We start from the raw sequence: 13,493 nt of genomic DNA, 5'->3' as shown, positions 1-13,493 counted from the left end.
CGTTCATCAAAAGAGACCCACGTTGATTCAAAAGTCTACCTGAAAAAAAAAATTCTACAATAACAAATCCCTGATTTTAATTGAATTTCTTATACATCACAAAACAATGTGATTAGTGACTTTCATATTTCAAGATTCGTCAACAATCTTTTCTTTCAAAAGATGTTCAACCAAAACATAGTATGAAAATATTTTTACATCATACCAAACACAAGTTAAGGTTTTACATTTTGCTTATAACTTCATCACATTTAGCAGACTTCAATATTCTTGCAACTCAGTATTATGCATAGCTTACAGGGCAGCATCAGGCTGTCGCTCCGGTGAAGAAGCTTGGAATTCTGGCAACGCCTTACAGGAATCATATATCCTTGTTAAAGTGGGAAACTGGGACTGCACATAGACGACGTAAGGTGCATTTCAAATCAAATCACAGAATACTAGAAGTTCTATTCCAAAAAGAAAGACTGCAAATAAAACTACAATTATGTGTTGGTAGATATGCTCATTAAAATGATAGAAAATGCAAGTAAGTTTTGGTAGATATGTTCATTAAACCACCTGCTGATTGAGTATTTTAAGTTTTGTTTTGTTTGTTTTCTTGGAAGGTTGAGGGGAGGGTGAGGAGAGGGGAGTGAGTGGACAAGAAAATTGAAGAAGACATTGTTAGATTCAATGACTGGACAGTATATATCCCCAGGAAAAAAAGCATGATCCACGTTAAGTGTGATGTGAAATGTTCTCCACAACAAACAGAAGTTGCTTAGTTTTTGGTAATTCATTGGATATAAGGAGAATATTTCATGAAAACGATTTACGTCATACCAAAGACACCATTGCCAAGAATCTTATTTACATGAAAATAGTAGTATTTCAAGATAACAGAACTCGACTCAACCCATCTCATAAGCTCGATATCCACCCGTATAAATCTCAAACTCGGCTCACTTATTACAAACAAACAGAAAGTCAGATGAGTGTTAGCTGTACTCAAACGAATAGGATAAGGGTGGCTCACGCAGACAAAAAATGATTCGGAGCCAATCTTCATGTCAACTAAGTTCACGAACGAGCTCAAGCTTGGTTGTTTAGACAAATAAGCTGTGCCAAGCTCAACCATGGAATTAATCGGCCAGAGTTCAATCTCAAACTCGAGCATGTGTATCAAACTAGTCCAGCCGGGTATGGCCAGTATAATAGGGCTAAGCAAGTTGGAGCTTTAGAGTTTGATTAACTTGGCTCTCTTGCAGCTAAGGACAATGAAGTTTGTTTGCACTGAAATCCAATGCATAGGGGCAGCCCGGTGTACTAAGCTCCCGCTATGCACAGGGTCCGGGGAAGGGCCGGACCACAAGGGTCTATGCAGTCTTACCTTGCATTTCTGCAAGGGGCTGTTTCCATGGTTTGAACCCGTGATAGAAAAGAACTAATAGAGTTTAAACAAGTAATGGGTAGTCATTTTGCAGCCAAAAAAATGACCCATATCCATTTAATAGCAATTTTAGTTGTCACCGTATTCACAAAAACACCCACCAAAACTTACCATGTCAATGTTAAATCTTTTAGTAGCCACTGCAATTTGAGGCGCCAAAAACACATCAGCCTGCAATTTTCCACCGTGTAATATCAGCTCCAAGATCATTTAGGAATAATATAATCAAGGTTATTGTTTTAACTGTTGTTGTGATTGCTGTTTTCATTGAAACAAAATAATACCCTGATCTCCTTTATTTGAGAGAAGCAACAACCATACTCAGGAAAATAGTCAACCCACAATAAAATTTTCTAGATCCAAACTACAAAGTTCATCTAAATGATGCACCAGACGAGGATTTCCAGTTTCTGTGTATGCACACAAAACTATGTTATCATCATAAAAAACGAAAACATCACTTCACAACTGGAAATATTACCTCTACTACTTTCCAATTCATTTATAGAAGCTCAATGAATTCAGCTTCACAATAGAGCAATGTTATCAAGCAAGCATAGAAGTGTTGAGAACATACCATATATACTTCTTTTCCTGTAGCATACTTTTCAGCAGATCCTGTGAGCAATTTTTCAAGAGCTGCTCCGAAAAAGAAGTAATTTCTTCAGAACCAATTAAACAATAGGATGAAGAAGACTACAGAAGGAAACAAAATCCCCTACATCAGACAACACGAGGAGGCCTAGTTGCCACATTCTTATCCTAGAACCTACAGGAAAAAGGATCATGATCTATAGCAAAAGAGAATCATCTTGTCTAAACACCAGAAGCTTAAGCAAATGGGCATATTGAACACTGTTAGGCTGAAAGAGATCCTTCTGTTATCCAATTCAGAACTAACTTTCTCCTTTGACTCATGAAAAAACAAATTCGTCACCAATTAAGAAGAATATTACCTCTATCCCGATCCCTGTGATACTTTTTATGAAAATTAACCCAATAAATGTTCAATTGGATATCCAAATTTTTTGAAGCATATGTACAACTAACCATATTCAAAAAGTTACAGGGAATCAAGTTTTAATAACTCAATGAGTAATATAGAAATTGAAATCCAACTCATTTGATACTTTCCCTATTATACAAGCTCTATTTACAAGCCAAAACTACCCCGCTACATATAAAATATGCAAATCAAACTAACTCCTTATAACCAATCCAGTGAAACTATGTGAAACAAATTGGAACAAGAGACTCCAGATGATAAACATTCTTTTTTTTTAAAAAAGAACAATGATGAACATTCTTTTTCAGTCAGTACGATGAACATTCTTTTTTTGAAATATTACAACGATGAAAATTCTTATGTACCAGAATAACTCAAAGCTCAAGCATCAAAATTAACTTGAAGGCTTTATTGGCGACTTCTGTTTTCTTCATGTGGGCTAAATGGGTATGGGAAATAGAACATGCTTACAACTTAATCCACAGGAGCGCCTTTCCTGCAATGGATACACAAGTAAGGATAGCCTGCTCGGCTTTACTTAATTTCCCATTTTTACCTTTCTTTTTTAAGAAAATGACGTTAGTTTCAAAATTTTAAACTTCAGCAAGGACGTGATAGTTCAATGAAATCCTTGATAAAGCCTCAAGGAATTTCCCCTAGATTCTCTTGCTATAAGTATGTTTTGAGTATGGAGGAAGGAATGATATAGTTCCCTGAAGCTATAGCGATATAGCGGATAAATGTTAGAAGACGGTTAGGAAAAAAGCAAATAACATACTTATATCAAGAGAATCAAGGGGAAATTCCAAAGAAACTTACCACTAAAACCTTTTTGTATGTGAAATTTTGCCCAAGATTGTTTCTCTTCGGGACCAACCCTTTCCTCCATGTATCTCTGAAAAATGAATGACAACTATTATTTGCCCTGACAAAACAACCTCCTCGGCAACTCATAGCACAGAAAGGAACTGCTGGAGCCAGAGAATACCAGCACTGACAACATATGAAGTGGCTGCATACTAGAGCTGACAATACTTGCTGCCTGCAGAGAAAAGAAGGCGTGCACAGTTTTTATCCTAGTCTTAACCAACTTTGCTGCTGAGAACAAATTGCCCACAAGTCAATGTTCATCAACCTTAAATCTGGAGAAAATATATATCTCCCTTCTTCAAGATATCTTGCCCTTATGGGCAGCCCGGTGCACTAAGCTCCCGCTATGCGCGGGATCTGGGAAAGGGCCAGACCACAAGGGTCTTGTACGCAACCTTACCCTGCATTTCTACAGGAGGCTGTTTCCACGGTTCGAACCCGTGACCTCCTGGTCACATGGCAGCAACTTTACCAGTTACGCCAAGGTTCCCCTTCCTTACCTTGCCCTTATGGATTCAAGATAATAAGCAAACACATGCAACACGATAAGCTCATTTTTATTTCTAAAATGTTTTCTTCAAAATGCCCTTTAAGAACGTTTTTTCCTGATTAGTTCATAATGCCCTTTGAGGACTTCTGACTGAAGGATCCACAGACACTTGGATCTAACCTGAAGATTGAGAGCTCTTAATTGAGGTTCAACTGGCAACAGGGGTCTCTGATAATACTTCTCTTCTAAATACTAGCCAAACAGAAAAGAGATTAGCATACACCTGAATCATTTGTGATGGTGCCAGGGTTAGGAATCAAAGAAGAATGCATGAGCTTAAAAGATCTTATTCACACATAAAAGAACCTACTAGTAAAATTGCATAGGAGTCCGAAATGACCACATCGCCATCAACCAATACAGGAACATAATGAAGAGGATTTAACTTCTCAAACTCTGCAAATTATGCTTATGATATTAGCCAGATATAATGGTGCAACAAAAAGATAATGCAGATACCACCAATATTCTATTCTGGAAGCGTTGCACAAGTTCAGAAACTGCGCTAGTGAATCACTGACTGCTACAGAAGATTGTGTTTATGGTCACGTTAGGGCAAAAATAAATGGAACAGAACTTTTTCACATTACTCATAACTGGATAGCAGAAGCTGGTATCACAATCTTAAGCAGTAGAAATCTGAAGTAGAAACTAGCTTTCCATAGCTCAATCAAGAGAGAATGTCCTCTAATGTAATTAAGTAGATGCTTCTATGCTTCGTCTCCAATACTTTTTCTGGATTAAGTTTGTCTACTTTGATTCTTTCTACTATCCAAACACGGCAAGAGCTTGCGCATATATACCTATGCTTAATCAAACCGAGGCTACCTAATTACATAATATTTACGGATTTCACATTGTAAGACTTCCTGTTACTTATTGGATGCCCTGATCCTTTAACTTAAAAAAGATCTTATATTACACGAAGAATCAGGCACCGGAAAACAGAGAGCTAACTCGTACTGGAAGTTATTAATTTATTGAAAGGATATTTCTTCGCATATAAGGAATCTAGGATACTGGCCCAGCATCCTTACCAAAGGAAGTGTGTGGTTAGATGGGCATATATCGCCGTAGAGAGGGGTAATATTAGTCATATCAGAGAAAGGTCAATTGGACATTTCTTTGCTGTCTTGGAAAGGAGGGTAGGGTTGAGCTACAAAAACTAGATATCAGGACCTAAAAAGCAGCTGCTATTTTAAGATAAATTTGAAAGATATGCTGAGAAAAGGATACCCTGTGGATAAAAATGGGGAAGATGAATCTTATTGGTACCGGCAAAATAAAGAACTTCAGACAGATATGGTAGCCTCATGAAGGTTCCTGGGGTGGTAGAACCCACAGACAATGAGATTTTTTTTGTTCTTCTGATCAGTGTGACTGATCAGAAACAGCCAAACAACTTATTCTTACCCTTCGGGGAAATAAACGGGCTCTTATTCTTACCCTTCAGGGAAATAGCTGCTAGTTCTGCCCATCACTATAAAAATCATGAGGTATAATCCACACAAGCTAGTGTTATAGTCAACCCGCTTTTTTTTTTGTAATCATTAAAAAATTAAGTCAAACAGCTTATTCATATTCTTTATTGAAATGGTTGCAACTTATGTTCATCGCTATTAAAATCAAGAGCTATAAGTTTTTTGTTTATAAGTAATCAAAAGCTCCACCTAAAGGGACTAGGAAGAACCATGACATTGAACCATCAATCACATCTGATGTGCTTATTGTAACAATATGGCAGCTGCTACTATCTTTATATCTAGTTAAGCACATAATAACTAATTATCACAGGAGAAAGATAAGCCAATATTCAGGCGCGATGTAAGCATCTGCTGAGACATTGCGGGCGCACCACAAGGAATGAGCTTTCTTGGTATTCATTAACTACATTTTCTTTTATCAACATAATATTGCATTTCAAGATAAGCCTTTGGTACTTCTGACCAAGCAATTCAATAAAATGACTAGCAAAAAGTCAAACATAATACCTGAAGTAAACTGTTCTCCTTTGTCAATGTTGACTGCTCTATATTCATAAGCAAGTCCTGAGCACCCCATAAACTAAAACACAAAGTTAGCAGTCAAACAGTTCCTCAGTTGAAAAACCAAGAAAAGAAACTAGTACATTAAAATTGTATCTTAGTAGGAGGGAAATAGCCAAGAATAGACCTTTGAGGTTTAAGGCAAAGCGAACTCTCCAAGAACATGAACTTTGCCAGAAAGAATACAATATAATCTTTGAAACCCATGTTGAATCAGCAGCCATCTTCTGCCAAAATTCATTGAAATTTGAATTTACTATATAAAAAGTTATGCCTTCAGTTTCTTGTTCAACATAAAATTTGCTCCTTTCAACTATGTGTTTTTGGTGGGTGTGTGTGAAAAGAGGGAGAAAGAAATTGTACCTGGGAGTAACTGGATTCCATGGATGAAGATGAAATGGGAACAGCTGATGAAGCATCAATATTGGATTTGGTAGTTGGAGTTTCAGTGTGAGAAAAATCTGCACCAAACCATCTTTGAAAAAAGTACCTCGGAAAATTATCACCTTTGACTAATTTAAGATAATATCTGTTAATTTGCAAAAATATTGGTGGATTAATCTTCATTGCTCTACTCACTTTAGTCAAATTTACTGTTTCAGTTCTCTGCTGTAGATCTAAATTAATAAAAGGCGAGGATGTTTTATTTAGTATAATTAGTATAACTATCCGCGCAATCGATCCAAAGAAAAAAAGAGAGCGGAGAGAGATAAATATTGCAAATTAAATTTATGGATCGCAATCAAAACAATTAAAAGAAACAACAAAGAGAAGAATTTCATAGGGTTGTCTCTATATTATTGTTGCCAAGGGCTATCAATCCCAAGTGACTTGCTAAAAAAGGGCTTGACCATAAGATATTTGGTCTTTTTGTTGATTTCTTCATAAGGCGGAAAACCAGGTAACTCATTTAGATTTGCTAATATATCCAACGGCTTGCCACTTCCTTTTGATAAGTTACCTAACAAAAAAAAATTAAAGATAGGTTGAAAATATACTCCTACTAATCCACAAGGACTTAAAGTATGCTTCTACATTAGTTGATCACATAAATTAAAGAACTTACTTGAATTATCATCAATAGAATTTTTAAGTACCTCAATTATTAGGGGTTAAATTGGATAACAACTACTTCATTATAGTCAGGCTATAGTTTGCTTAGAATCTTGTAACTACAAAAGCTGCTAGTGGCAAATGGTGGAGCCTATCCGATATCAAAGAATAGATGTGATTTACTTGAGAAGATGAATTCTACTAAATCATAAACATTTACAGTTGTCTTTCTAATCCTTTTTTCATCAAGGATATCGACTAAGGCTGAAAGAATAGTACTTGTTTGCAAGAAATACTCTGCAATTTGTGAACAACAAAAAACGTGATTAAAGGACAAATAATATAATTCCGCAATTTGCAATCCAGTCTAGAAGTAACATAATCTCAGAATGAAAAGGAAATATTTTTAGTACCTGTCCAGATCAAGGATTTACATAAGTATTTCCTAAGTAGCCACAATAAAATGCCACGTTTGATTGTAGTAAAGTGATTCTGCAAACCAAAATATCCTTGTATATGTTTCTAAGAAGATAAAGAGAATGATAAAGAATACTGCAACTTAGCTTTAAAAAGTTAGTTAGGAGAATTATGTGTAATCGCTGCTATAAATATTTTTTGTATTGATTCTACAGATGACAAGAAAAAAGAAAGAAAAAATAAGGAAAAAGAGCAACCCTCTTTTGTACTGTTTTCCTTACTAATAGTAATGATGCAAAGCTAAAACACCAAAAAGATTCACAAAGTTCACCTAAAGTTAAGCAACATTCAACAGATTACTCCACAAATGAAAAAGGACATGTGGAATAGTCATAGTTTCCATGAACAACTAGTAGTCATATTACCATCATATTGATAAATATGCTAATGAACTGAGCCCAATGCATATACATGTAAAATATCACAAACTTTAGGATGCGAAAGGAGTAGAGTTCTAGACATAGGACTTACAGCAGAAAAGCAGATAATAGATTTAAAACTTGACATTGGAGGAGCAGTCACATATCAAAGAGTGCATCTACGTCCATGAACATTTAGTCACTTATTTTCTTACTGTGAGTGATACATACCACAATAACATTGACCCAAGAAAATAAGTGCAAAATTGATAATCATTATAGACAACATAAAATGAAGACGGTAAAAGAATTAATAAATTTCAGGATCTACCTAAGATATAGCAATTGGTATACCGAATATATAAGACAAAAAAATAGATTACAGAATATTAAATGAAACTGATAATTGCATTGAATTAGACAAAAATCAAATTGTTAACATTCATTTGTTCAACAAAAGCAATTAGTTTCCTTTCAGGTATATATAACAACTTATGTAAAATATGTGGCAGGAATTTTACTATGCGCATCTTGCCTAAGATGCCATATGCATTTACTCTTATGATTTTTCTTCCATGATACGTAAGTTTACTCAAACATAAATGTATTAAAACACAGTTTTTTGTTCTTTCATTTTATCATATAAAATTAGAACACACATGAAAAAATAGATCTTTTGGAGTCTTCTAACAATTTAAGTATAACTTCATTATTAAAATTTCATTAGAAGGACAGATAGAACAAATAAAAGAAAGAAGGATAAAGCTACAACAAACAAAACTAACTGCCAACGTAAATACTTAAGGATATAACAAAGTTAATAAATTTAGCTTTACCTATTACTTAAGCTTTGATCTTATGTAATGTTATTAGAATTGATTTAGTTACCACTTAGAACTCATAGGAGAAAGCAAATAATGAAAAGTAAAATGAAACTGGAAAAAATGAGAAAAAGTTAATTACCGAATAGCTTAGTATTGTCAAGTTCTCGGGGATTTAACAGTTGCTCATAGGTTTCAAATGTGAATCTTGTATTTCATCAACTGCGTGAACATCAACTTAAACTGGTCTTTGGTCTACAGTTTCATATTATTCGGACAAACCATGAAATTCTTCAAGATGTACAAACCTATTTTCTTAATTTGTTATTTTAACCTTTGGATAAAAGACCTGTCAATACTTGCGTGAATGTGGTCGCCCTACAAAAATACTCAGTTAGTCAAAATGAAAGAGTTATTCCGTATATGTTGTAATATACTTACGCATAGCGTAAAGTTTAAAACAACACCTTTGAATCCATCAGAATAATCTCAATTACAAAAGAGCTATCAGGTCTATCGTGATCCTGATTTTTTCAAAGCCTGACAATACGAACCTTTAACTTCCAATTTATTGACTTGCTGTTAATTTCGCTAACGAAATTTATTTCAGCCGGCATTAAGTCTGTTGTTAATTGAGTAGAAGTGTACATCAAAATGAAGATATTGATGCAGAGTGTAATCAGATAATTAACGCAAAACAAATATATTGTGGTGTGCACTTAGGCAAAATAAGCAAGCAAACTCCAATAATCTAGTTCAGAGAATTGGGAGAATGCTATCGCAATATAGACAAAATCATTAACTTTAGGTCGTTAAAAAACAATCAAGAAAGTTTTGCATTAGAAAATAAAGTAACCAACAAAACTTTTGCTATGCGCGGGGTCCGGGAAAGGGCCGGACCACAAGGATCTATTGTACGCAGCTTTACCCTGCATTTTTGTAAGAGGTTGTTTCCACGGTTTGAACCCGTGACTTTCTGTTACGTGGCAACAACTTTACCAGTTAAGCCAAGGCTCCCCTCCGAAAGTAAAGGAATAAAAATCATAAAACTGAATACCGAAATAAATAAGAAAACAAACTTCACCAAGCCAAACGTGAGAAACACGTACGAAAGTCACTTTCTTCCTATAGCATTCAGTTTGAAGTTTAGATGCATCCAATTACCTTTCTTGTAACTGGTCATGTTAAATACTTTTAGCTTTGTGTGGATGCCACAAAACCTCTTCGGCCTCACTTGATTTGGGTTAGCCAGTAAACTAATTTTCACCACAATTCAACCATCTGCCTTCAAGAAAGAAACCAAACAATAAACAACTATTTTATCAGGAGAGTTAAGCGCCACTTAGATATAGCTTAGCAACAAAACAAAAAAGGTCGGACGATTAAATTTAAGAATAAATGCTATAGAACTAAAATGACTATGATCGGGATAATACATTCCAAAGATATCGGTGATAACTAATACGCAACGCAAACACGCATATTGTTTGACTCAAAAGTTGTTTAACACTTTTTAAGCAAATCAATCGATATAGATGAAGGGGTAAATCGTAGTTGAAGATAGTAAACCCTAGGATGATCTTGAGTATAGGATCAGCTAGCAATCATATAAATTGGAGAAACAAGAGAAGGTGATAATATTCGAAAGGCAAGAGAGAGATAATGTTAGAGAGAGAAGAGAGAGAGATCATGTATTTCCAAAAAAAAATGAATCCCCTTTACAAGGTTTGGATCCCTCTTTATATAATAGAGGATCCTTACTTGAATATTAAAAGACCGAAAATAAAGTACATGCTATGGAATGGCCGACATGGAAACGAAGTCGTCCCTCTTGTCATTCATAGGTCGCCCCTCTAGCCGGACTTACGTACATTCGGTCGTGCTGACTTAAGGACGTGATCGATCAAATTCGATCCCATACAGTTAGTCCCTCCCCTCGTCGGGGCCGCAGCGAATGCGTCCTCGATGGGCGGAATCGGTACCTTCGTTCCGGGAGAGTTTGACTTTGTCAATGACTTGTGACGTGACAGGCAGGGGACAGTGATCATGACTGTCAGAGCGTTGAAGCGAAATGCCTTTCCCCGTGTGACGTCAGCGTTCGTAGGCGTCATCATTGTGCGTATTCTCGAGGCAGGGAGTCTGAAGCTTTTGGCGCCTGGTTTCTCGTGTCGATTCGACGTCTGCCTTTACGATTTTGGCGCCACCCAACCCTATAAATAGGGGAAGGGTTTAACTTGATTCAAACTTTGGTCTTTGGCAAGAGTGTTCCAGCCCTTCAGTGTGTATTTTCCCGTTCCGATGCGTTTTCCTTCGATCGAAACCCTCTCCTTTTTTTTTGTTGGGTTGTGCACAGCTTTTTCTTCACCGAAACCATGCCTAAACCTTGCCGATTTGACGAGAGGGTCCCGGCGGCTGCCTCACCGCACGTGCCGCCATCTTCCGATGGTGGAGAAGGGGAGGGGGAAGAGGATGTCAGTCCTCTTACTGTGGAGGCATTATTGCCAAAGCATATCTTATCTCGAAGTGATTTCAGTAAAGATTCTCCCATACCGGCTTCAGAGTTTTCAGAGTCGTTACAGAACCACTTGGATGACCTCCGCGTGAAGTATGGCATACCCGCCTGTGTAGAGATGATTCCGGCAGGGAGGGATCACGTGGATGTTCATCGGCCAGGGTATTGTGCCTTTTATGAATACCCCTTTTCGATCGGTTACAGCCTCCCTCTTTTTCCTTTGGCGGAGGAGTTCTGTCAGTTCTATAACGTGTGTCCGGCTCAACTTACGCCGTATACTCTAAAGGTGCTTCAGCTGCTGACCAAGTACGCGGAGTTGGCCGGATGCCAAGTCACGGTCCATCATCTCCTTCAATTATTCAGTGCCTGCTATCTAAGGGGGACCATGGTGCATTTGAGAGGCCGCGGTACGAAAGGATTGGTGGTCAAAACCGACGACTGAGCGAGTCGTGGGTTCTGGCGCAAATATTTTTTCATTAGGACTGAGCACACGGTCTCTAATCCTGCCGGGTTCCCAGAGAGGTGGAACTCGAAACGTAAGTATTTGCAGTTTGTCAAATTTCGTATTACCCATGATTGTCGCAATTCTGACCTTTGTTTTGCAGCTATGGCTCACCCGCCCCGGCCCGTTGCCAATCTTAGGAGATGGGTTGCTGGCCTGCTTCCTTACGCGGAAGAGACCCGCACTTGGCTTGCCTTCATGCGGCGTTACGGCCCCAAAGTCTCTTCAGGTAGATTTTCGATTTTTGCTTTGTAAATTATGCAACCTTGCTCACTTATTTTTATGGCGACAGGTCGAGGCGCTTCTAGGAAGAGGGCGTCAGTCCCCGCCCCCAGTCGATTTGACGTTGCCTCGGTCACTCATGATATACTGGTTGAGTCTGTCCGAGGGGATCCCTCTCCATCTCCTTTACAGAGGGCCACATCTACGACCATACTTACGTGGGGGTCGGCATCGCTGGTGCCAGCTCTGCAACCCGTGGATGGACCCTCCGATGGCGAGGAATCGCTAGACAGAAAACGGAGGAGGCTCGAGAAGGGTAAGGGGGTGGACACCGAAGCCGAAGGAAGTGATGTGCCTCGGCCGACGCACAGACCATTCATGGCCGACGCAATTCGATCGGGGAGGTTGGCTCAATAGAGGAGTGCATCTCCCGGTGCTGGTTCCGCATATGCCGTTGAGGGAGGGTCGTCGACCAACGTCGAAGGACCTAGCAAGGAAACAGAGAAATTGGACTCCGACAGCGCTCAGGAGGATGTCGACAAGTTTGTGGGTGGCCTCACCCACGTGGAGATGACGATGGATGGGTCCGACCGCCGTATTACAATTCCGGCGGCTTACAACTTGTTGTTGAACAGCGAACAGGCTGCTTCTGCCCTTACCCGCTGTGTGCCGCCTCCGAGAGCAAGACGCTCAGTACCGTGGAGGATGCGGAGCTGTCACGAAGGGTTTCCGGCATGGCTTTGCAGGTAATCCTTATTTCCTTTCTCCCTTCCGCGTGTTGTAAGACTGACTTGAGGCGTGCTTACTTCTGCTTTTCTTTTTAGACCCTTGTTTTGGAGGTGGAGAGGGGACGCCGTGAGCAAAAACGGGAGGCCCTCTACAAAAAGATGCTAAAAAAGTATCGAAGGTACCGCTCTAAGCACCGAGCGGTGGTTGAACGGGGGCAGTCCCAGTTGGAACGCAGGGGAGCTGAGCTGGAGGAGGCAGATAGCGAGCCGATGAAGGCCGTGGCTCGCAACAGCGAGTTGGAGGAGCTTCTCAGGACGAAGGAGGACGAGCTTGAGTTGAGTCGTGAGGTGGCGACGGAGAACGTCGACCTGCAGCGGATGGTGGCGGATCTAACCGCCAAGCTCGATGCCAGGATGGCAGAGAATAATGGACTTTCTCAGCCTTCCTCATCTCGTCCTTCGCCTGCTCGGAGTATGCGTCGTAATGCGCATGAAATATGGGTTTTTGCGGAGTCCAAGCTCGACGTATATAGAGAGCTTCATGCTGCGGGCCAGGCGATGGAGGAGGAAGTTCAGGCACGGCGAGATGAGGCTCGCGCTGCTCGTGAGACTTGTGGTTATTATTCTGACTCTCCTGATGGGGAGGGGCCTGCTTCTGAAGACGTCAACCGGCTCGACTCCAGCTCCTGGTACAATGTTGTTTACCTCCCAGGGGGCGGCGGGCAGTTAGAAACTTGTACAATGTATATTTTTGGCTTGTATAGCGTTTTGGAGCTCGTCCACGGGGGCAAATGTAAATATATTTTTGTTGTAATATAAATTTTATTTTTGCTGCTTCGTCCATTTGGTGCCTTCCCTTTGTTTCTCTTTTGTGATGTTTAGCCTCCGTAGAGATTGTTCTTATCGTTCGTCAAAG

The 13,493-nt window shown here is 39.1% G+C and overlaps 1 protein-coding gene across 3 annotated transcripts; it reads right to left on the bottom strand.

Annotated features, from left to right (window-relative positions):
• Nucleotides 1-52: 52 nt before the first annotated feature.
• On the bottom strand, nt 53-6,837 carry LOC109211812 (glutathione S-transferase 2-like). 3 transcript variants are annotated; one of them, XM_019375394.1, is made up of 11 exons: nt 6,483-6,833; nt 6,267-6,364; nt 6,031-6,130; nt 5,850-5,906; nt 4,169-4,254; nt 3,979-4,050; nt 3,427-3,480; nt 3,258-3,333; nt 2,010-2,071; nt 1,544-1,603; nt 53-393 (listed from the first exon to the last, which is right to left on the bottom strand). In XM_019375394.1, the coding sequence occupies exons 2-11, from the start codon at nt 6,285-6,287 to the stop codon at nt 295-297; spliced, it is 687 nt and encodes a 228-aa protein (XP_019230939.1). In that variant the 5' UTR covers nt 6,288-6,364; nt 6,483-6,833; the 3' UTR covers nt 53-294. The 3 variants fall into 3 exon arrangements, with proteins under 3 accessions (XP_019230939.1, XP_019230938.1, XP_019230937.1); XM_019375393.1 differs by having other exon boundaries at nt 6,031-6,127; nt 6,267-6,837; XM_019375392.1 differs by having other exon boundaries at nt 6,267-6,834.
• Nucleotides 6,838-13,493: the final 6,656 nt, after the last annotated feature.

Source organism: Nicotiana attenuata, unplaced genomic scaffold (assembly GCF_001879085.1).
Source record: "Nicotiana attenuata strain UT unplaced genomic scaffold, NIATTr2, whole genome shotgun sequence".
In the NCBI taxonomy this organism is placed as follows: domain Eukaryota; kingdom Viridiplantae; phylum Streptophyta; class Magnoliopsida; order Solanales; family Solanaceae; genus Nicotiana; species Nicotiana attenuata.
Note: the sequence above shows the minus strand (reverse complement) of the source record. Positions and strands in the feature narration are given on the sequence as shown.

What these genes read in the sequence shown, in the direction of transcription:
- LOC109211812 (XM_019375392.1), bottom strand. Translation starts at nt 6,470, where the DNA reads ATGAAGATTAATCCACCAATATTTTTGCAAATTAACAGATATTATCTT. An exon ending in TGGAATCCAGTTACTCCCAG is followed by an intron (nt 6,131 to 6,266) that starts GTACAATTTCTT and finishes GAATTTTGGCAG; the next exon opens with AAGATGGCTGCTGATTCAAC. An exon ending in CAGGAAAAGAAGTATATATG is followed by an intron (nt 1,604 to 2,009) that starts GTATGTTCTCAA and finishes GGAAAATTGCAG; the next exon opens with GCTGATGTGTTTTTGGCGCC.